Genomic DNA, 25803 nt, shown 5'->3' on the forward strand with positions numbered 1-25803 from the left:
TGAAGTTAAATCAGACCAAACTTCTCTTGTTTTTGATCAGTTAAAATTACCAAAATTATTTCTATTTGCTAAACAACAATAAAAGGGAAAAAAATTACAGATTTATTTAATAATGTGGTCAAAATCAGAAGTTTTGACCACATTTCCTCAGTTATTGGTAGGATTGCCGTCTTCTCATAGTTTGCTGGAGTTCTGGTCCATTCCTCTCGACAGAACAGGTGTACAAATTCTCTACAAGATTGATATCATGCCCAATTATAAATTTTGTTGTCCTTGAACTGTTTTATAACCACGTTAACTGTTAGGTTTGGGGTAAAACCAGTCTGAGCTGATGTTACAAGCATCCCAGTTTGTCCTCCAGATGCAATGATGGTCATTATGTCCAAACAGTTACACTTTAGTTTCATCCAACCAAATGACATGTCTCCAAAAATGAAGGCATTTATCATTGTGTGCATCTGCAAACTGAAATCTGGCTTTTAGGTTTCTTTTGGAGTAATGGCTTCTTCCTCGCTGAGCGGCATTTCAGCCCAAGTCTGTATAGGACAGGTTTCTTTCATTCTTACCAGCTTCAGCAGCATCTTCACAAAGTCTTTGGCTTTTATTTTGAGGTCAGTTTGAACGTTTTGCTCCAGAAACCCAACATTATGATGGCTGGACATTCCCATTATGTCTATACTTGTCGAAAAAATTACATTTTGTAATTGCAGTGTTTCCATAAAAGAAGAAACACAATTAAAATCACAAGTGAATAAATTTGTTCATGCAATAAGTCATTAAAAAACTTACCGCACCGTCATCCTTCAACTAGTTCCTGTTGTCTCTTTGTGTTTTGCGACAGTGGCAACATCCTGTTGTTGATCATGTGACCCGTGTGATGCAAAAAAAGTGTTTCCATTGCAGTTTTGCTAATTACAAAAATTTGGCCAAAATACTCCTCATATCCTTGTGCCAAAACGTTTTATCAACAAAACAGTTTTGTTTTTGTTTTCTTCCAAAATTGCCATTTTTCCATTAAGCAAATTTATTTTCAAAATGTCAAATTGGGCTGGAAACATCTGGGTGATTCTCACGAACATGGTACAACTTACAACAAAAATAAAAATGCATTGTATGCACACAAAAACACACCTTCTTTATAAAATAGAATCTAATTTTATCTTTCAATGTAAAATTATAACCTCTATGCATATTTTTAAAGGTATTTTTAGACATTTTAGTCTGACTTTGAAGAAATAAATTCATTACCGTAACACAATTTTGATGAAGAAATATGAAACCACAAAAACATTTTTCCACTTTTTTTGGACACCATGGACTTCAGTGTCCACAAAGGAGAAGGTACCAACAAAGAATAGTCATTAATAACAAAATGTATTATTTTAATGTAAACAATTATTTCATTACCGTAACATGAATACAATTTTAAAATCTATTTTTGTTCTAATTTTGTGTTAAATCATTAAATTGAAAAAACAACACAACCATAATATAAAAGAGTCTGACCATTTCATTGAGGAATTAAAAAGTTCATGTAATTCTTTTATCTAATCTAAATAAATTATCATAAAATGAGCATAGCGGTAATGAAAAAACGTATGTCGGTAATGAATAAGAATGTTTCGGTAATGAACACTTTATAATTACACTAACATTTAACTACACATAAATAATAAAATGGCATGTAACAAAACATACATCTGCAAATGTACCAACGGCTCTTTCCATGGCTCTACCAACGTTGAGCCATGGAAACAAACCCACAACTGACTTTTTTTCATCTCTGCTAATGTAAGGTTGGGCAATTGGACGAATACATCAATCCTCAGGAATAGTAGGGCTGTAGTGATTCAATAATCTCACGACACAATACAATACACGATATTCTGCTCACGATACCATATATATTGCGATATTCAGCAAAGAATACAATTCAATACACTTTTGCAATTTTCTGAAAGATTTTAGAGGGACAGAGTGATTTTGGTGACATTTTGTGACTTAGAGTTGGATTGAATTAATTTAACTGAAAACTGATTAAAAGCACCAACTACACAATACCTGGCTCTAGTTGGACATGGACACAGACTTAAAGTCAACAGCTGGACAAAATGAATCAAAGAAGTGGTGAGAAGACATGTTTCTTTTAATTGAAACAGTACAAACTGTAGCTTACATGCATTTGTGAAGTAAATAAAGTGCACCAAGTACCTGCTCTGAATAGTTTGATACCTTTTTAACCTTGACACTTAACATCTGAAGGAATCACTCTAAGCCTGATGACCTAATCACTCTCCCGGCGAAGCAAGCAATGAGTGAACAAGACGACAGTTGGATGTTGCAATACTTGCATTACTATATCGATTTTTTCTAGGAAAGAAAATATTGATATATATCGCAAAAATCGATATTACACAGACCTGGATAATAGGCTATGTCCTTCACTGGGTGTTTTTTTTTATTTTTATTCATTTATTTTTATGTAAGGGTGATTTATTTATTGAGGTGGCTCGGGCATCCTCACCAGATGCCCAAGCCACCTCAACTGGCTCCTCTCAATGTGGAGGAGCAGTGGCTCTACTCTGAGTCCCTCCCAGATGACCAAGCTCCTCACCTTGTCTCTACAGGAGAGCTCAGAGAAAAAACATTTTAGCCTCTTGTAGCTGTGATCTTGTTCTTTTGGTGATGACCCAAATCTCATGTCCATAAATGAGGGAAGGGTTGTAGATTGGCCAGTAAATTGAGAGCTTTGTCTTTTGACTCAGCTCTCTCTTCACCAGGGCAGACCAGTGCAACTGAGAAAATGTTGCATATTGCTGAACCATAATGGAAAGCCATTACTGCTTACAATGAAAAGCAGTATATGCTTCACTGTGGACGCTGCACCAATCCACCTGTCAATTTCTCACTCCATTTTCCCATCCATGACTACAGATATACTGGGAACTAAACCTGTAGATCATGACCTGATGAAGCCAACAGGACCACATCATCTGCAAAAAGCAGAGATGCGAAGGCCACCAAAACGGACCCTGTCCACATCTTGGCTGCGTTTAGAAATTCTGTCCATGAAAGTAATGAACAGAATCGATGACAAAGGGCAGCCTTGGCGGAGTCCAACTCTCACCGGAAACCAGCCCGACTTACTGTCAGCCCCTACAGGGCTCCCTGAAGGACACGGTCGAACACCTTTTCCAAGTTCACAATACGCATGTAGATTGATTGGACGAACTTCCACGGACCCTCCAGGACCTGCTGAGGGTGTAGAGCTGGTCTAGTGTTTCACGACCAAGACAAAACCCACACTGCTCTTCCTGAAGCTTAGATTCGACTAATCCAGATAATCCAGAACCACAGAATAGACATTACCAGGGAGGCCTAAGAACCCTCTGTAGTTGGAGCATACTCTGTAGGTGGACCACCCCCCCCGGGCTGCCAGTCCAGGAGAACTGCCCCCAGTATACATCTTCTTTCACTCATTCACCTTCCAAGTAAAATTTTGATAGTGGAATATCCTTAACTGAATCGAAAAACCATCAAATTGGATCATGAGCTGAAATGGGTCCCTCTGAATCTAAGCATTTTTGGAAATTTTAATTGATATCCAGCACTACTTCGTTTTGCCCTTCACATTAGGTAATTAATATTTGTTGCCATAAAATAGTATAACCATTTTTCATAAGTAGGAAGTAAATAAAAAACTGCTGTAATTGTGTAAAAAAAAACAATAAGAAGGAGCATTAAAGTTTAAATGCACTATGTATTTATCTATTTTTTCATTTCAAAAAGACACTGTTCATCACCGTAATCTTGTTTTTCATTACCGCAACAGGTCTAAAATTACGCGGTAATGAAAGTTGTGCATTACGGTAATGAGTGACAATCGCATGAGATAGCTTAAAATGGTAGCATGCCATGGTGAGTCAGCTAAAATTTTTTCACCTACAATACAAATTCCCTGATATCTTCTCTACAGAAAAATATCTAATCATTTACTTTTTAAGCACATGAGGTAATGCACATTACGGTAATGATCGCCTATGGTGTGCGAATAGGCGTATGCAAGGAGAAACATAACAATTATCATAATCAAAATATGTCAAACAATCTTATTTTTTAGCCATATTTTGTCTTCTCTTCTTTGTGGTACATTATGGGTCAAAATAACTCAATTTTAAAAAATTCTATAAATTTAACAGGACTTCGAACAAGGTGCTACGGTAATGAGTTTTGCACCTCTGGACACTCACTTTTATTAAAATATATTTTATTATTTAATAGGAAATCATTAGATATTACAATATTGAGCTAGTTTACATTATTTTACACAAGTTGGTAGTATTTTTTTATAAACCAGCTCGAATAATTACAATGATAAATTGAGGTGAAAGCATTTTTTTTTACTGTGGACGCATTACGGTAATGAATTTCTGACTCTAAAATTAGTTAAAAAACATTTAAAAAAATATTTTGGTAACTAACAATTAACTGTGCCAAATATTAGAAATGATGATTGTTCAAATAAAAGTGAATTATTTTTAATTTTCATGAGTATGACTTTAAAATCTTCTTAGACATTCAAATGACTGGGTTCGTGAGAATCACCCATCTACAGATCAATCTCTGACATATTCTTGCTCTAATTATTTCAGAATTGAGTAAATATAAATAATTTTGGTAATTGTAAATGTGCTAAAACAAGAGAAGTTTGGTTTTGTTTTTAACATCAGGTAGTGAGGAAAAAAAGATGCATTTATTCTGTGTATGTAAACTTCTGGTTCCGTCTGTGAGTTTAAATCAGCAGAAATTAACCAAACCGCCAGCCGCGTCATTCAGCGGTTCCGGCTTTCAGAAAAATGACTGGAGATATTTTCCATTTGTTTTTCCCACAGGACAACCTATTGTCGTATCTCAGTTTGGCAGCAGCGGCTTATGAGAGCTGTCAGTCAAGCTCAAAATCTTCATATGACTCAGGGATCTGTTCAGAAAAACTCAATTTTCTGCCGCAGTGACAAATACTATGACAACTGTTATTTTGGGATGCACTATTATTGTCTAGAAAGATGGGCATTGTTATTTTGTAGACATTGTTCACTTAATCTCTGTCACATTGAGCAGCTGAAGAGTTGGAGGATGTATTAGTGCTGTTTAACACATGGCAATAAATTTACCATGGCACAAACTCTTTTTTTTCCCTTAAAAATAATCTGCAGATTATAGTAGGAAGCAGAGGATTCTTGTTTATCCTTATTAAGAAAAGACGTTAAAACTGAGTTTTTACTTGAAACAGACAAGAATAATGGAGTTGGCATTTTAAACTATCTTTAGCCTCTTATGTTATGAAGTAGCCTACCACTCTGACTGATTGTAGAGGAAAGTGCTTTGGAGTCCTCTGAACTTGATGAAGTGCTATACAAGCACAGGCTCTTACCATTTAATGTGGTTTTTACATCACATTTTAGTCTTTCTCTAAAACGATTAATCGCGATTAATTGATTTATAAAATAATTTAGTAATCAATTAATTGTTAACTGGAGTCAATAAAGGCCATTTGCTGAAAGAATAACATACTCAGAGCAGTAATAAAGCCAAAACTGTTGAAAACTATTTTTCATTTAAGATGAAAAATCAACTTTATCTGTAAATAAGTTCTATCCAGAGCTCCACAAGTGGCATTTTTAGTTTCACCTGATTCAGATTACATATAAAAACAATACTAGTAAACACTTTTTGCTGTCCAGTTATTAAATTATCAACAAATTTGTATACAGTATTTTCTTTTAGCTGCAGATGCATCAAGCTTAAAGAAATGCTGTTATTACATTTCAGGAAATAAGAGTTTTATTTTTAATTTTAAAAATTAATTGAATAGGCTAACTCCTTCCAGCCAGAAATAATAAACATTTCCCAGAATCCCATGTTCATCAGAGAGTCAGAAGTTATTCCCTCCACTTTGACTCGTTTTCCGGGACGCCCCTGGGAGCGATGTTCAGAAACTAACAGTCCAGGGTAGCGGTGTTGGTTGTGGCAGCAAGAAATCAGCTGTCTTGTTTAATTTGTGCCTGCTTTTAAAAATCAGCAGAGCTGTGATTTATTGTTGCATTTAAGCCGTTTCAGAAGCAGCAGCCATGCCAGCAGCTCTGTAAAGTCGATCAGTGCAACAATATAAACCAAACCTCTCCCTGGCAGAGCTGGAGTTCCCTTTTGGTTTTGGTTCAGATGATGAAACAAAGTTGGGGGATATATTATGACCTTTAGTTTTGGGCTAACAAGTTTACATGATAGTCACTATAACTAGCAGGAATATAAGTTTTCTGCATCATATGTGTTTGTTTTTCTTTTCTTTGGTGCAGAATGCAGAAGTTTCTGTGTTTGAGGTGAACATCAGGTTTGTTGGAGGTCTGCTGTCTGCCTACTACCTGTCTGGGAAAGAGGTAAGGAGATTCATTCACTGTTTTTCATGCTGCTTCTGCACTGCAAAAACACTAAATCTTACCAAGTATGTTTGGTCTAGTTTCTGGCGCAAATATCTTAGTTTTATCTTATTTCAAATGTACTCACTTACAAATAACATTTAGGCAAGATATAGGAGCTTGTTTTAAGTAAAAAATTATTTAATATTGATTTTTAAAAAAGTGCTGTTGCATTGACATGTTATAAATGAAATAATCTGCCAGTGGAACTCAAACTGGGTTGCTAGGTGACGTGCTGGGCTTGGCTGGTGTTGCTAGGTGACGTGCTGGGCTTGGCTGGTGTTGCTAGGTAATGGTACCAGCAGAAGTAATACTTTTCCATCAATTTTAAAGAATTACTTACTTAAAACAAGCTCCTATCTTGCTGATAATAATAAGTGAGTTATTTTTGTCTTATTTTAAGTGTCGTAAGATATTTGCAGTAGAAATTAGATCACAGATGCTTGGTATTTTTTGGAAGTTGGAATGTTCCTTTGGTCTTTATAGGTAAAACATTTCCTGGAATGTAAGATTGCTGATGGAATATTTCACCAGAATCGCTTCATATCCCAACTAATTCAGGTTTTGAGTCTAGAGAGAGATTCTTTCAGTGAATTTCATGTGAAAGACTTTACTATGTTGCTATGAGATTTTTACCTGCAGTGCTGAGTCAGTGTGGGAATTAGGTGTAATTTTTCCTAATATGAGTAATTATATGATTCAACAGACTCCCTAACTGCCTGAAAACCTCTGGGAGGAAAAGTCTCCAAATTTCACTTTAGAACGAGGCCATTTGATGGGGTTCCATCTGTACATCCATCTGTACATCCATCCATCTGTACATCCATCTGTACATCCATCCATCTGTACATCCATCTGTACATCCATCCATCCATCTGTACATCCATCTGTACATCCATCCATCTGTACATCCATCTGTACATCCATCTGTACATCCATCCATCCATCTGTACATCCATCTGTACATCCATCCATCCATCTGTACATCCATCTGTACATCCATCCATCCGTACATCCATCTGTACATCCATCCATCTGTATATCCATCCATCTGTACATCCATCCGTACATCCATCCATCCGTACATCCATCTGTACATCCATCCATCTGTATATCCATCCATCCATGCATCCATCTGTACATCCATCCATCTGTACATCCATCCATCCATCTGTACATCCATCCATCCATCTGTACATCCATCCATCCATCTGTACATCCATCCATCCATCCATCCATCTGACCATTTGTACATCTGTCCATCCATCCATCTGTACATCCATCCATCTGTACATCCATCCGTACATCTGTACATCCATCCATCCGTCCATCTGTCCATCCATCCATCTGTACATCCATCCGTACATCTGTACATCCATCCATCCGTCCATCTGTACATCCATCCATCTGTACATCCATCCGTACATCTGTACATCCGTCCATCCATCTGTACATCCATCTGTACATCCATCCGTACATCTGTACATCCATCCTCCATCCATCCATCTGTACATCCATCCGTACATCTGTACATCCATCCATCCATCCATCTGTACATCCATCCATCCATCCATCCGTACATCTGTACATCCATCCATCCATCTGTACATCCATCCATCCATCCATCCATCCATCCATCCGTACATCTGTACATCCATCCGTACATCTGTACATCCATCTGTACATCCATCCATCCATCTGTACATCCATCCGTACATCTGTACATCCATCCATCCATCCATCTGTACATCCATCCATCTGTACATCCATCCATCCATCCATCCGTACATCTGTACATCCATCTGTACATCCATCCATCCATCTGTACATCCATCTGTACATCCATCCATCCATCTGTACATCTGTCCGTCCGTTTATACATCTGTCCATCTGTCCATCCATCCATCTGTACATCCATCCATCCATCCATCTGTACATCCATCCGTACATCTGTACATCCATCCATCTGTACATCCATCCGTACATCTGTACATCCATCCATCCATCCATCCATCCATCTGTACATCCATCCGTACATCCATCCATCCATCTGTACATCCATCCGTACATCCGTACATCCATCCATCCATCCGTACATCTGTACATCCATCCGTCCATCCGTCCATCCATCCATCCATCCATCCATCTGTCCATCCGTCCATCTGTCCATCCGTCCATCTGTACATCCATCCGTACATCTGTACATCCATCCATCCATCCATCCATCCATCTGTACATCCATCCGTACATCCATCCATCCATCTGTACATCCATCCGTACATCCGTACATCCATCCATCTGTACATCCATCCGTACATCTGTACATCCATCCATCCATCCATCCATCCATCTGTACATCCATCCGTACATCCATCCATCCATCTGTACATCCATCCGTACATCCGTACATCCATCCATCCATCCGTACATCTGTACATCCATCCGTCCATCCGTCCATCCATCCATCCATCCATCCATCTGTCCATCCGTCCATCCATCCATCCATCCATCCATCTGTCCATCCGTCCATCTGTCCATCCGTTTATACATCCGTCCATCTGTCCATCCATCCACTTCTAGAGGCCAAAGCCTAAATGAAATATAATTTTATCACCTTGGATCTAAAACTGTGATCCATGTTTGCATTTCTCTTGGAAAACTGTCTCTAATCTGACTCCAGATACATTTCCATCCACCACTACACACAAACCATTTTTTACTAAATAATTGAGTGTCTGCGAAGGATTTTGATGAGCTCTGTATAATTAAACATGATTTATAATTTATTTTAGCTGTTATTTTGGAATATTTTGTATTATAACTTATATTATCTTGTTCTGTTTGAATTATGTATTGTTCTGATCCCTGTTTTGGGCTAAAAAAAAGATTTACGACCTTGTAGTAGATAAGCACCTTGGTTCAGATTAGACTGAGTAGATATTAGAAAACCACTGCAAATCATCAGCTACATGATTTACATATCATCAATGAAGTTTTTGATTGAAATGTAGTTGAAACAAACTGGTTTGAAGATAAATGATAAGCTGGAAATATGTTTGAATTATTGTGAATTTAAGTTTATTTGTTTTCTTTCCTTGGAAATCCCCTGGAAGGTTTTGGTTGCTGTTGATTAGTCAGAAACTTATCAAGATGTTAAAGTTTGAGGTACTTGATTTAAAAACAGACGACTCTTATTATTTCGCAGCAGTTTTTTTGTTTTTTTGTTCCCTAAATGAGATTCATTCATTTCAGGTCAGTTGTACCTTTCATGCCCCGTCCTGCGGCTGCAGGTTGGGGTTCCCTGAAGGTTGGTGAAGTATATAAATGGCTGATGGGCAGCCTTGGAGAGCTGAGGGGGTTTTTGATTGAGAAGATGATGGACTGCTCCTGGATTTTATGGCACTGAATGAAAGTCGACACGGTTCTGAAGAACCGCTGGGTTCTGCTGCAGGGGGTAGAAAGACATCAGTGTCAGTTGATTTCAGTAAAAGATTGGTTGGAGATGTTAAAGGAATGAAATGAGCTCACGCTGGTATTTCTGAAAAAGAAATTTAAAGTCAATACTGAAGATTATTACAGTCACAAGTCGGGGAAGATTGATAAATTTAGAGCTGCAAGTGACAATTATTTTAGTTATCAATTAATCTGTAGATTGTTCTGAAGATTAATTGATTAATCGCATAAAAAATTGGCATTCTGCAGATTTTTCATTTAAACCTTTTTTCTGTAATATTAGAAATACATTAAAAAATGCAAATAAACAAATTTCTCATTTTTCACTGAGAACATACACATTGTGTTACCTGGATTTAATAAAATGGAGTTCCTTTAATGAGCATTTGATCATTTAGGTTTACAACTAAAAAACTCTTCAAACCAACATGTGAAACCTTCTTTCTGTTTCATTTTTCCATTAACTGATTAATGATTAGATAGAGAGTTTTTTTTCCTATCCCCAAAATGTATGACGTTTTGTTGTAAATGCAGAAAGTTAATATTTTTGTACAGTTTTGGCTTAATTACTTCTATGAGTGTTTTGCTCTTGCAGCAAATACCCATATTTTGAGTCTAGCTAACAATCAATTACTAGATTAGTTGACAATTACTTCAATAATCGATTCATCACAAATAATCTGATTAATCGTTTCAGCCCTGGATAAGCAGTGGAAACTTATAACTACGTTAAGCTAATCTTTGTTCAGAAATGGTTCTGATAAACTTTAGTTTTTAAATATAAAGTTCTCATTTTTAGGTATTTACTGTCTTTTGTGGACTTTCCTGTTCTTCATACTCATCAAAAAGTTTTTTTGTTTTATAAAACTCATTAACCTGACTGTTTGAGAAGCTGTTTAAACCAAAACACCCAGAGAGAAAGGAGGCAAACAGTCTGAATGTGGAGAATCGGTCTGTGACCTTAGCGAATATTCAGCCTCTTGACTTTGTCTGCATGTTGTTCAGAATTTAAATCATATTCATTAGAGATGGGGAGACTTCGTCAACATTAGAGCCACTCAACATGCTCGATAATGACGGGGAGAAAGAGACGGTATCGACATTCATATTCTGTTTTATTACATCCTGTATATTATACAAATCAAACATAAACAGAGCAGGAGGTCTGCGCTTTGAGTGGAGAGTTGAGTAATTTAATTATGAGTGGTTTAAAAGGACGGGCGTGGCGCTGCGGACGTTTGCTTTAGTGGATTTTAAAAGGTTTGCTGCTGAAAATGTGCTTTTATTTTTGACTTAAAGCCCTGTTCATTTTCATCATCAAAGCTGAAAACTGTTGGACTGTCTTCTGTTGGATGTTATTAAAAAACTCTAAACCAGATTTGTGATTTCATTTTAATAGATTTAAATCTAAAACAAGACATTTGTTTTCCCATTTTAGATGGAGAATGAGTGTTTTTGATTCTGTATATTTAAAAAAAAAAGACATTTGCTGTGAAGACAATCAGCTTTTTGTAGGATTCTGATCTAAACAAAACGACCTGGCCAAGATGGCTGATTCTGTTCTGGGGATGACTGGAACCAGTGGGGATGATGCAGAGAAGGGTTGTTCATAAAATCAAGAACAAACAACCCTCAGCATCATCTTTAGGAAAAACAGACAGGCTTTGGACAAAAGATGCTCTGTTTTTAACTTACACACTTTGTTGCTTTATTTATCAACTTTTTCAAATAAAAAAAAAATAAACAAGTGATAAATCTAGCAACTTTTTGTTTCTGAAGCGTTTTTAAAAAAATAGAAATATTCAACTGTAAGACATTGGTTCAACCACTGAGAAGGCTTTAGGCAAAATAAAGCGTAACTCAGCAAATTTACACAGAAATGTCAAAATTCGCAGAAACATAAAGATACAACCCTTAATAATCTACTTAGTTTATAAGCAAAAAATAAGTTTATTTGCAGGTTAGTTACACTTTAAATAAACATGTTTTGTGAATCATTGCCCAACACTGCCATTTAAAATCATGCATTGTTTTTTAGATTCGCTGTGATTTCCTCCATCTAAAACTTCAAATCAAGTTGATTTTGTTGAATGGGAAGACGATCGACTCAGTCGTTGGTGCCGTTTGTTCCAGACTCAGAGAGAGAGAGAGAGAGAAAAACTGCTGGCTTTGATGAAAATTTGATCAGTAAGAGCAGAGCTGGTAGCGGCTGCTTGCGCCCTACTGGCAGGCTTTTAGCGTCCGTCCAGATCCCAGCGTGCGTCCTCTTCCTGCACAGAAATGAAGAATGGTAGGGAGCAGGTAGAGCATGTACGGGATGATGAACTAACTGAAAGGCTTCCAGTCATTCTGCTAATCAAAGCTAAGTGCTGGAAGGCGGCAAGGACAGAGAAAGGACAGATGAAAGCTAGGGAGCGCGACAGGAAAGGAAAGGAAGCGGAGCATGAAGGAAGAGATTGTACGGGAAAATGAGGGGAGACACCTGAAAGAAGTGGTGATGGATGGAGGCAATAAATTGATGGGAGGAATCGGTGAGGGGAAAATCTGCAGAAGGAGGGAAGAGTAGAAATCAGCACCAGCAGGAAGGTCTGGAAAAGTCTGGAATCATTTTGCAGGATTAGATGTAAGAAAATAGATTTTAGAGAAACATTCTTATTTCTAGACTTTATCCTCTGTCTCCTTCCTTCCTTACTACCTTCTTCCTACTTTCCTACTTTGCTACCTTGCTGTGCTTCTACCTTCCTTCTGTTTACCCTTCCTTTCCTTGTGTCCTTGTAATTCTGACCTTTCATTTATTCTTTCTTCTTACACATGTCCTTATTCTGTTTTTACCACACACCTTTCTCTGTTTGTCTTCTTTTCTTCTGTCCATCCTTTGTTCTTAGGCAATTCTTTACTTCTTTCCTTCCTTTCTTCCTTCCTTTCCTTTCTCCCCTGTGGGCTTTCATGCTTCCTTCTGTCTTCCATCATATGTTCCTTCCTTCTGTCTTTTTTTACTTCCTTCTTACCATTCTAGTTCCTTCCTTCTTTTCTCTTTCATGTTTCCTTCCCTTCCTTCCCTGTGAACTTTCATGTTTCCTTCTGTGTTTCCTTCCCTCCTTTGTCCTGCTTCCCTTCCATCCTTCCTACATTTTTTGTTCTTCCATTTTTTATCCTTCCTTCATCAAGTCCTTCCTACCTCCTTTCCTTTCTCCCTTTTTACCTTGGTACCTTGTTTTGTTTATTCTGTTCTTCACCTCCTTCCCTATACACTTTCATCTTTCCTTCTGTCTCTTCTTTCTTTCCTTCCTAAGTTTTTCCAGCTTCCATATTTAAAACCTAAACCTTTCAAATACAATAAATTCACAATAAATGTTCATATTTTACTTAAAAAGGAGCCTAAACGACAGAATCCCCATGAAAATTGTGCAGAAAATATCCCATGTTTATTATTTGAGCTGAAAAATCAGCTTTAATGCTCAACAATATTCAATACAAGAGATCTGTATTCCTTCCAAACCCTTTCCTCCACAATGATTAAAACGTAGAGATGATTGTGCTCAGCTGTGATGACAGCTAATCCACCTCTTAGTCATATCTGCTGCTGTAATCTGTTGAATGTTTTTCTCAAACCCTTAGATCCAACCTGATTAAATCAAAACCACCATCACCGTTAAAGCCCAACAAAGCCTTGATTCCCCCATGACCTCATTTACAGGCAGAAAAATGCACTGAAAAGAGTCAAGTGGTGCATGCAGGAGCATCACCTAAACATTCCCCATGAACAGCCGTTCATATCTACAGCTATTCACGTAATCTCATCTCAGTATAAATATAGCTGTTCTGTCACACTCCATTTAAAAATACTTCATTTATACCAAAGAGAAATTACACTTTGTCGTAACTCCAAGCATCTTCAAAGAGTCATTTTGGATGGTGAAGCTGTGGATGGAATAATCTACAGTAGCAGTCAGTATTGCAGAGAATCTGAAGATGCCTCTGACTGAAGACTGAAGCTGTCATTACATGCTAATAGCTAAATGAGAGGGCAGCAGAGACGATATTCCACAGTTATATGTCTAGGATTCAGTACTGCAATCCACCTCGGTGGATTTTTCCTGGGCTTCTTCAAATCTCTGTTTAGCCATCTGGTTAGAGAGATGTTGAGGTAGGGGATATGATCCTTGCCTATAATTATGGATGGAAAACATGGTTTGAATTTCCTCTTTCCCTCCTTCTGCATCCATGAAGCCTCCGTTTCAGGTCCTCTGGGATTTAGGATTGTACTTCAGGTGTTATTTGAGCATGCTAATGCTAATCGGCTGCTACCAGTTGTGTAGAAAAATAAAATAAAATTTAAAAAAATACGTTGTTACCATGTTGTTCCAAAATAAAGAAATTGAGAGCAAAGAAAAGCTGAAAAGCTTCTAAAACCAGAGGGAATAATTGTCTGAAAGCCATAATAGGCAGCCAGAGTTGCAATAAAGTAGCATAGATCAAAGCATATAGGTGTTAGAATGGTCTAGTCAAAGTCTAGTCTTAACTCCAATCAATAATCAGTGACTCTGAAGGTTAAAAAATAACTTCCGGACTCTGTCCATCCAGTTAGAGCTGTAATTCCCTAAGATAATTGTGCCTTCTTTTGAACCATTAAATGATCCAGCCTATTAAATTGACTAAACTTTCCTTTCCACGGCAATTTAAGCTGAGCAATCTTCTCCTTCTTTTCTTAAAATCAACATGAATAAACCCTCTGATAGCGAGGACCCAGACACTTATCTGATTTTTCTTGCTACTGTGCTGGTAGCCTCAGAAATTAGCTGAATGATGGTGGTTCTTGCCAGGCTTTTAGTCATTTCCTGAAAGCTTATATTATTTGCGATTGATCCGATTGCTCAACAAGCCGGGCGGTCTGGCCCAGGATGCCACCGCACGCTGCTGCCAATCCCTCCACTACTTTATTAGAATCCATTAAGGTAACTTTTCCAGAGTACGCTCACAAATCTCAGCAACACTCTGCAGCCAGGGATGCGTGTTCACTCTTCATACCGGGCCTTTGTGAGCCGATCACAGGATTACTGATTACCAATACTGGATCTGATAGGCTGAGTGGACCACTTTCACTGCAAAAACACTAAATCTTACCAAGTAAAGAGTCTAATTTCTTGTGCAAATTTTTTATTGCATTGAAATAAGATAACTTACACAATTTTTGAGCAGGTATAGGAGCTTCTTTAATTCAGTAATTCCCTAATATTGATTAAAAAGTTTAATAATTTAATGACCGTTTGGTGAACATCTTTTACCTTTGGGTGTGAAAAGTGTTTTTTTCTTTTGCTTTGCTTCATTTACACCTGTCACAAAAACAAACTTTGATCAATTGTCCCAGTAATTATTGCAATAAACGACAACAAAAAAAAACTGCTGCCGTGCAAGTCACTCTACAGGTTGTTGCTAGGTAACCAAAGAATAAATGAGTTGCTAGGCAACCACAGAGTGAGCTAGTTGAATCCACCAACGTAGCTTAGCTTGCTGTGAGAGACTGAGCGGCTAAAGTCCTTTCCTCTGTCTACATCCCCTAAAAAGTTGTGCAGTTCTTCATCTGAGTTCAGGGAATATTATACATATATTGAATAATCTATCACATGTGTTATTTATTGATACTGATCACGTGTCTATCACAGAACATATTACTGTTGGTTTATTGTCCACCCCCAGACATACACAAAAAGTTACATCTTCCCTTCCAGACCATCTTTGGTTTATTGTCTTTTCTTTGTATAATTCAGGGTCTACATAAAGTCATCGTTGTTTGGGCGACTAAACAAAAGCGGAAGTCTTACTGCACCTCAACTCCAGTGAAACTTTGTCTATTGTTACCAATATTATCCCAGTAGCACAAGAGGGAAATCGTGTTCGGACCGGTAGTCTGTTTAATTTAACGCGTGTCACGGCTCAATTAAAAAAACACATCAAGTTTTAATTAAAATACGCCTGAAACAAAACCAAACACGCGTCTCAGAGGGACGGAAAAGTTAAATTACAGCACTGAGAATAATATCAGGGCTGAGGAATGTTGTCCAGCTGTTCAGATAATGGAAAACACTGGATAATGTGCCAAAAAGAGTCTGTTTGGTATGAAAAACGGCTTTATATTGATGAGTGAAAAATGATGATAATGAGAAAAGAACCGCTGGAGATTGGAAGCAGCAGGACGGAGACATGCTGCCTCTCTATCCTGGTTTTACTTCACTTTTTCACTTATTGTTCTCATCTAAAAGCCAAGATTAAACATGAGAGACACGAAGAGTACATCTTAAACCTGTAGATACTAGAAATGATTGAACATTTACCCCTCCAGCTTTAAAATAAAAAGAGAAAAAATGGATTTTACTACTTTATTTCTTACCAAACTTTTTTATTCAGCCTGCTTGATGAAAACCTGAGGTATCTGCATCTTTATTCAAACGTATTCTCAGGTGGTCTGCATGTTTATGTTGACACTGACACGACTAGTGAAATGGGTGATTATTCAATCTACATCACAGCTGGATAGATTTTACCTCAGCAGCTGAGAAGCAGCAAAAATATAAAAGGTTTCAGTAAAATAACATTTCTCACATGGGTGTAAATTTTCCTCCAGATAAACAATAACTGAACTGAAAAATCTCACCATTACTCAGTGAAAAGCTTAATAAGAGGAAAAGAATGTTAACATGGCGTTACGGTTGAATTTAAGGTACTGGTTTTCCTAAAAAGATTTATACTTTCTCTTTATTCACACATTTTTCATTGTATTAGCAACTTAAAAAGTTTGATGAGTTAAAAGAATGGCTTTAAACCTATAAATAAATACATTTCATTGTATTTATTGCAAACTCATTTGTATGTTTTTGTGCTAAAATTAACATATTTTCAGGACAGAAAGTGTTTTTTGCTTCCACATAAAATGTAGTGGCTCATTAAATTTTGTTTTACCACAAACAAGTTTCTTAATGTAGGATTGTGCTGCTATTAAACACAGCATTTCAGGATGTAACTGGTTTGTTATTCATGCTCTGTCACTGCATTAGCTGGTCAAAAGTAGCAGAAGTTAAAAAGAAAATATTAGCAGTGGCGATTTGAAATAATGCCCTAATTCTACCATCTTGTTGACAACTGCACTCATTTTGACTTTTAGGGGCCGTACAAGGCTCAAAAATGGTCTCTGAACTGCAATTTGGAGATCCCTGAAGTAATCAGTTATTCTATTGATAACTGATGACTAATTTTGATGACTAATCGACTAATTGTACCTTTAAAAATGGCACATTTTTCATCAACCACTTAAATGTTTTTAAAATAATATTTGAAAGATGCAAATTATTAAAGCACATACATTTTATTACCTAAATAAAATTAGTTTTTCTTCCTGAGGCAAAGGATACATCTGCACCTAAAACAAATGTCTTCCAACCTTTTTTATTATCATTAATAAATGATGAATTTATTTTTGTTACAGTTTTGGCTTAATTACTGCTCTAACTATGTTCTTCATTCAGCAAATAGAATTTTTAGAGTCTGTTAATGATTAATCAATTGATAAATTAGCTGACGATTATTTCAATAATTGATTAATCAATTCATCACTTTAATTTCGAATAATCGTTTCAGCCCTAGACGACATATTTGCAGTATATTGTACAGCTATAATTACCAGTTAACTACCTACAGTCCTACCTTTTTTTGACGTCTGCACAGACAGAAACACTGAGCTTTGTTAAAGTTAAGACCTGGAGTCGGCCTCTCACAGAAAGGGACCGGTTCTGTTTCACAGAGCCACCCACGGTGTAATCCCATCACTGACCTGATGCTGTACAGGTCATCTTGACAACCTGCACTATTGATCAGTGACATATGAGACGCACACACACAGAGTGATGCGTTGTGTTTGCTGGAGCCAGCGGACAGCTTCTACCTGCTGTCCTCAGGAAATCCATTTCGCTCGGTGAGAAAATTGGCTTTGCTTGAGGGACGGAGGGAGAAAAACAGCCACGCCAACCCATTCCCCTCATGGCCTTCTCTGCTTTTCCCTCCCGCTGCGTTCAAGCAAAGCCCCTTACGAATCCGCTTAGACTCACACGCACACACTCAAGAAAAGGTTATTTACCAACCGTGGAGAATGAATTTTTCTGGATATCTATCTTAATCCCTTTTTAGACCGGTCTAATCTGTTTTGAGGAAATCGAGCGGGCCTACAGATGGAAAAAGGCTGTTTGAGGACACAGAAAAAGTAAGAAGAAGTGTCTGACAAATGTAATGCACTGCTTGGTATCCGTTTTATAAGCTGTTCAAATCCGCAGATTGGGTCTTTATTCATATTTTTATCTCTCGTTGAGGAACCTGGAAGATGAGTTTGGTTCTTGGCTTATCACCAGTAAATGTATCGTCTAGAATTTATCATCAGAGTAGTTACAGAACCTCCTACAAGCTGAAGGGGTTTCTTACACAAATTTAAACACTGTCCGCAAAATGCATCAAACTTTCAAGACACTTATGTCACTTATGAACTAATTGACACTTATGAACAATTAGAAATCTCTTCTATGCACATGCTGGGTTTGATGGTTCATTTAAATCTTTGTTTTTGCTATTGTCTGACAGTAAAACATTAAGAAATAAACTATCCATAAAGTTACAAACAATATTTGATTAAATATCCTTAAGTAACACCCCTCGTGCAGCCATCAACAAGCATCTGACCTCCATATTTGACGAGTTTTCCAATCACAATTGTTTGATTTCTTTTAAAGCTGCAGTTTGCAACTTTCATTAAAATTTTTTTTTTTTTTTTTACAAATTTGTTAAAACTGACGAAGATAAACATCTCTGTGAGCTGCTATTGCCGTCTCCAGACAAAGCCAGGAGGAGGGGCTTAATGCTGTCAATCTACCTCATCTACTCACTGCCAAATATGCTAATGGTGGCGAAACAACTTATTACAGGAAAACAGTTTGTTCACCTTCAGTAGTGACTATGCTAACTGTACTTAGCATTCACAACAGGTTATGCTAGCTGCAGTGTAGCAAAGGTGAAAGGGTGATTGACAGTTTTTATTTTCTCCAGATAATCTGTCTCAACAAATATGTATTGAACAGATCATAAAGAATTGTGTGTCATTATAACGTTTTGAATCTGTAGCTCCTCTGTAAAATGGCCGACCACATTTCCCCCCAAAACGCCACATATAAGTAGCCGCTCTTGTTGCTCCAACGTCGGAATAAGATGGCGACGTCTCCTCTGATGGAATATATGTCATGTAACGGTTTACATCCATCACCGCCATGATTTTTAACGGCTTATCGTGTGAACAATATTATTCACGTGTGATTTTAATTTCATTTCTTATTTAATGGAAAAGTCTGAGACAATGGCTGGACACCTTGAGGCTTCAACGTAGTGGTGTTAGTTGCTGCGTATGCCAACACACTGAAATACAGTCAGCTCTAACCAGAGGAGGAATTTGGTTTATTACCCTGTTTTCTATCCCCTTTGATCCGACTCTTGCAGAACAATATTAGTTCACACTCTTTTGTCCGTTAGCTAGGAAAAACCCACACAGCTCCACACAGCAGCGAGCTGCTCGACACCAGGAAAATTGGTTTGGTCTGCAGGGTCACACATCGGTGGTATCTTCTCTTCCTTCCTGTGGCTGACCAAAACCTTTATCAGCCCTCCCTGGGTGTCCACCTAAAAGCTCGCTCCCTAATTCAGACAGCTGTGAGGCGAGACTCTGTAGGATCCTAACAGCTCCACACATGTTCGCTGTCAGAAAAGGATCCAAGCCTTTCCTCTCGCCATGCTTTGACACATCGAGTAATTGCTTCACCACACAGCTTCATTTTCCCCCTGCACTCCCCTTTTGTCTTGTGTGGGTATATACACACTGAGCAGGAGGGTGAACTGGTGTCTGTAAATCACTCACAGCAAGAAACTGGAACTTTGTTCATGAAACAAATACTAAGGGAAGTTTCTGCACTTGATGCATCAACTAAATGACATTTTTCTGAGAAGTATATCTCAAAACTCCACAATAACAAGAAAATACTCTTTATTTTATAGGTTTTAAGAAGGAATTAAAACTAAGAGCTTTTGGAATACACTTTCAGAATAGGGCATGTTTAACATGGCTAGAAACGGTTAAAGGTTTTCATTTTACTGATTAATTTATTAATAGTTTTTGCCTTTACTTAATCTCATGCTAACCTATGCAGACCCTCTGTCTGCACAGATGAAATTTACTTCAGTAGGATGACTGAAATGGCAGACTTGACCCAGTGTTCTCAAAAATTCAATTAATAATTGAGTTGTTTGACATATTAAATATTGTAAGTAAAAAAAAGTAAGTAAAAAAAATTTAATTCCAGCCCAACATGGTCAGACGATTATAATTTTTGAAAAGTTGAGGTTTGAAACGCTTACTAAAAGTTAGGAAAAGTTAGAGGCGTTTCAGTCCAACATAGGAAGGAAATGTTAGTGGAACTGTAAATATACTAGAATATATACAGTTTATATCCAAAAGTGAAAAAAATCATTAGATTGACACTTTATCTTAATATCCTGAGAGCAGCAGTTCAAAATAGTCATATTTATGATAAAGCTGATGTGTTGACATTAAGAATCACATAAAATACAGAATTATTGGTCAGCATAAAAGTAGTGAAAGTTTCTTGCCAAGATTACGTTTAAATCTGTGCATCTCTATATTTCCTTTTTATATTATTGCTTATGCATGATTCAACACATACAGAATAAATCTCCATCATGTCTTCTATAATCCTGTTTCAGCATCACAGTAGCAATAAAACACATTCTGCAACAGAGTGGGATGGCACAAAGGAAAAAGTCAGAAGAATCATGAACCCAACTCAAATAAAAAACACTGAAAGTTATCATCCCCAGAAATTGAGCTTCATTGGCTGCAACTAATGACCATTTTAGTGATCGATTAATCGATTACTGTGACGAATAATCGACTAATGTACAGATTTTTTCATATAACCATTTGATCCTTTTTGTGAAATATCAGAAATACTTTAAAATATGACAGTAAAGAAAAATTGAAAATAAATATTTATTGCCTAAAATGAGTATTTTAGGCAATAAATATTGCCTAAATTGATACCAAGTTTTAACCAAGTTAAAACTTGGTTCAAGTTTTAACTTGAACCAAGTCAAGTTAAAACTATGCCACTTCAGGAGTTTTGGCTAAAACTTATTTTTCATCTTAAATGCAAAATGAATAAATATATACTGGAGTTAAGGTTTAATTACTGCTCTGAATATGTTGTTCTTTGAGCAAATTTATACTCCAGTAACGATTAATCGATTACTAAATTAGTTGACGATTATTTAAATAATTGATTAATTTGATTAATTGTTTCACTTATTCTTTCATTTATTCTAATAAAGGACCGGAAGCTATATTTTAAAATCCCAGATATCTTATCAGAGAACTCCAGTCATCTGAACAGCAGGATAATATTTTTTTGCAATAAAATCAAAAAGTGTGCAGTAAAGGATTTTTGTCAGAGGGGGTCATCCTCTTTAATGCTGTTCAGCATTAACGCTGCTGTACCTTAAAAATGAAGGCAGACGTTTGTTGCAGGTGATAAAGCGGAGCATTAACATCACGTAAATCAGAATGATTTAAATGAAACTAATGTATTATTTGCTGAACTCACTATGGATCCAACCCTGTCAATGGCCAGGACTTTCCTTCCTTCTCAAAGGTCTAAACAACTGTCTGCTGGACAAATCACCTTTCATGATTATCTGTGACATTTTAAATGTTTCACATGTAATATTAAAAGTATGGTTAGAAATTAGGATTTTCTTTTGCTATAGTGTTTAGTTGTTAGAACATTATCAGACATTATGCAGATGACACACAGGTCTACATTATAATTTCATCAGGTGGTGATTAACACTTTAAATCACTGATGGATAGAACATAATCAATACATGGAGGTGCCATAACATTTTTCACCTTAAACAGAAACAAAATTTAAGTTATCTTTTTATCTAAACAGGAATGATCCAGAGTCAACACACACCTTCAGTTACTACAGGTAGAAACTAGAGATCAGCTCTGAAATCTGGGTGTAGTGATGTAGACCTGAATCTTCAGAGACACATAAAGACAGTTACAAAGTCAGGTTTTCATCATCTGAACAATTGTTCAAACAACATCTGAAAAAATAAGCGTATGACTTTATCATTGATTACTGCAACGGTTCTAACTAAAAAGCTGCAGCTGACCCAGAACGCTGTTGCTCATGTTCTTGCTAAAAGTCTTTAGATCTGGTTTTGGGTCCAGTTTTTAACATTTGCATCACACCAATCCTAATACCCAAGACATTAAAAATGAAATTATCAGAATTACATTTTATCCTTGTTCTTAAACATCAAATCAAAGGATTGATTTTTGTAAAATCTGTTTTATTCTGAGTCTAATTTGGAGGCATTCTGCTGAAATTATCTTAATGTGGGGGTATTAATTGAAAGGCTGATTACCAGGAGAAATTATTTGGTGGAAAATTCCCTGCTTGGCGTCTCGAGACCTCCGTATTAACATCATCAAAGGCTGCTTTCCGTTTTATGTCCTAAATCCCCCGAGTGTTTATGCTAAATAGTTATTGTTGCTCCAGAAAAACACTAGCTTCCAGTCAACCTACAAACAACATCATTATGTCAGAATGCCTGAACTAGAACCACAAATAGTAAAGAGAGCTAACAATGCTTTCAGTTATGTAATTAAACATCCATATTTGCACATGTAGGATGTAGCTTTAATCCTCGGTGTTGCTGACTGGCAGATCTGCAGTCTGTTATTGTTAGAAAGCCTGAAATATCCCCAGAGTTCATGTCTGCTGCTTTGTTTCTTATTCCTGTCATCTGGCCTGAAGGGAGCCAAGCAGCTTTCCACTCCTGCCCTCATTGGACCCTTATCTCTTCCCCTTGCAAAGAAGATAAGGGAAGGGAGCCATTTGCCTAGTTAATATACTAACACACATACACACACTCGCATCTTTGAGTGACAGAGGAAGCTGAGAGAGTCTCCCTCTTTGCTCTCACATTGGAGTATTATCAAACTGAGGCGCTATCTAATCACAGATTAGCCGCTGACTCTGACATGTCTATTGTTCAGCTTTTTTCTCACCACTCGTATCGCCACCTTGTTCGCCTGTCACTCATTCTGGTGCCTTTTTTGTCTTCTTTTACTTTCCCTCTTTTTTTCTCTTTTGTGAGTGTGAGATGCATGTTAAAGAGAAGATTTTGTCTCAAATCAGTCAATTTTACCCACCTGAGCTGTGAAGATTTAGGCATGAGGGTCTTTTCCAAAAGTGTCCTTAAAGTCTTTTTAAGGCCTTAAATGTCTTAAATTGAGCTGCAACTAACAATTATTTTAGTTATTAGTTATTCTATGAATTTTTCTGATGATTAATCGATTAATCATTATGCAGATTTGTAAATTAACTATTTAAACTTATATATTATTAAACATATATAGAAATACCAATAAACAATTCAATTCCTTTTTAAAATAAGAAAACAAAAATTGTATTGCCTAAAATGCAATAACACAGCATTCCTTTAGTTCACTCTTTACCATTTGTAGCAAAGGAAACAACTGCAACTAAAAAATATGATTGTTTCAATTATAGGTTCTTTACGATTAATCAGATTAATCGTTTCAGCCCTAGTGTTAAATTCATTCAAAACAAAATGTAAGTTGGCCCTAAATACAATGCTGTATTCTGGGATTCAAGACAATTCAGGCTGATGGTAACTAGCTGCTAATGTGCACTTGCTAATTAGCTGTCTAGCTAACCAAACAGCAGCAGGCAAACCTCAACTCCATTGGGGGTAAAACCCGACAAATGTTGACGTTTTTCAACTTTACTGTCACATTGCAAACATGTCTGTTCGTGTTTGAGTGCAAAACTTCTCATGCATGAATATCGTCGGTTGCTTGGCTAGATTTCCATTTTCATAGGAAATGAATGGAGAGAGAGAGTGATGTCATCTTCCGCATGTCGATCGCAAACTTATTGCCAGTTGGCCGTATGATGTTCATTTCTGCTAACCCAAATCAAACTAGGTGCATCTGTGGAAAGAAAGCGAAGCTAAAGCTTTTCAACAAAGCTGCTGAAAAAACACAAATAGACTCCACAAATGTCTTAATTTTAGCTCTTATTTATTATAACACAGCAGGATTACCCTATATAGTTTTTTTCTGCCTTAATTGTAATTCAAGGTGGCATTAAAAAGTCTTAATTTTGATTTGCTGAATCGTGTCCCTGCATGGCCTCCTCAGCATGGCTGTAAGACAATTTTAAGCCAATGTCATTAACAAACTAAGTCCCAGGGTGCAGACGAGCTTGTTGCAGAACAATATTTCAGGCCTGGCCTGCAGGCCTTTGCACCCATTTTCTAAACAGTTCCAGCGAATGCTCTGATTAAAAAGCTATTGACCCGGCGCATACTGCGAAATACCACCTCGGCATAGTGTGCTCATTTTTTTTAATTACAGCTCAGGCGAGTCTCGAGTACCTAAATGTGCTATTAGGATGCAGCGGGCCCTTGTGCTGCTCAGTGGTGTGAAAAGAGCAAGAGTTTCCCTGGGCTTGACTGCAGGGCAGCGACTCACTGGTCTTTCTGCATCTCTGAGTGGAGCGAGGAGCAGCCAGCTCACCAGAAACATGAATGGCTTCTGGTGAGCTGAATGTGAATGAGTTTAACATGAAGGAACCATGCCAGGAAGGCACGAGTAATGGATTATTCTGACGATTAATTGGAAAGATGCGAGTAAGAAATTGCATTTCTTTTTTAAAATAAGAAAATAGTCATTTTACTGCATTAAATGTAATAACATTTAGCATACATGTTATCCTTTATAGCAAAACAGAGCTAAAAAATTGTAAAAAGTTCAGCCTTTTCTGCTTGATTTAACATCAATACAGTGCAGAGCTGATCTGTTGATTAATAATTAGAGAGCAAAGGTGCTTAATAGGAGAGTTTACATAATTTGAACTAAAGCAAGCTAAAACTATGCTATTTCTGGGAGGGTTTAATTTTATCCTACTGGCAAAAAGTATGTTGTTTTTGTCTGATATAGTTTTGAATTAATTTAAATCTAAAATATATGCACATTTTATGCAGTTTTGGCTCAATTACCACTCTGAGTATGTTGTTGTTTCAACAAATGGTCTTTATCCAAGTCTTTATACTCTTAACGATTAATCGATTACTAACGATTAATCGTTTCGGTCCTACATGCCAGGTTTGATTTCTACATCTTATTTTTGGGGATCATCTTCATTAAATTACCAACTATAGTTCTCTGGTTAATCCAAAATGTTGATAAACCTGAAACATGAAATTTGGAGACTGTGAAAGTGTGTTTGGTAAATATCCGAACTCTTCTCCAGGCAGCTCACTCCTCTGTGGGACTTACAGTCCAATTACATCAGCTGTCTCCCCGACTTTGTTTCCTGCTGTCTGGATCTTTACGTCTGAGCTTGAGCAGCAGCCAAAGTTACTACTGATGTTTATTTGATGACTTGCTGCTTTCAAGGACCTATATGTGGATTTTGGTATTCGTGTTGTTGAACTGTGAAGATCTGAAGCTTTGATGTTTTGTTTTGTTTTTGTGACATGTAGCTTTGTTTACATTACATTTAAAAGACTTTTCTTCTCTGCTGAGCTTCTCTTCAGAATGTCCAAGTTGGGGTTTTTTCTGCTTTTTCAACCAAAATTACCAAACAAACCATCCTTTTTTCCCACCTGTTATTTTTTTTAACTCAGCAATTAATAGTTACCGTAGAAGCTGTGGATGAATTATTGAATTTTTCTC

General features: G+C 37.0%; 1 protein-coding gene across 1 annotated transcript in view; it reads left to right on the forward strand.

Moving 5' to 3' along the window:
- The window catches only part of man1a1 (mannosidase, alpha, class 1A, member 1), a 119363-nt gene that overhangs the window by 49843 nt on the left and 43717 nt on the right, over window positions 1-25803 (forward strand). The window contains exon 4 of the mRNA XM_015004389.2: window positions 6354-6434. Within this exon, the coding sequence (XP_014859875.2) occupies window positions 6354-6434 (81 nt within the window). The remainder of the gene's footprint in view (window positions 1-6353; window positions 6435-25803) is intronic.

This window comes from Poecilia mexicana, unplaced genomic scaffold (genome assembly GCF_051168715.1).
Source record: "Poecilia mexicana isolate PSO_F unplaced genomic scaffold, ASM5116871v1 scaffold_21, whole genome shotgun sequence".
NCBI lineage: Eukaryota > Metazoa > Chordata > Actinopteri > Cyprinodontiformes > Poeciliidae > Poecilia > Poecilia mexicana.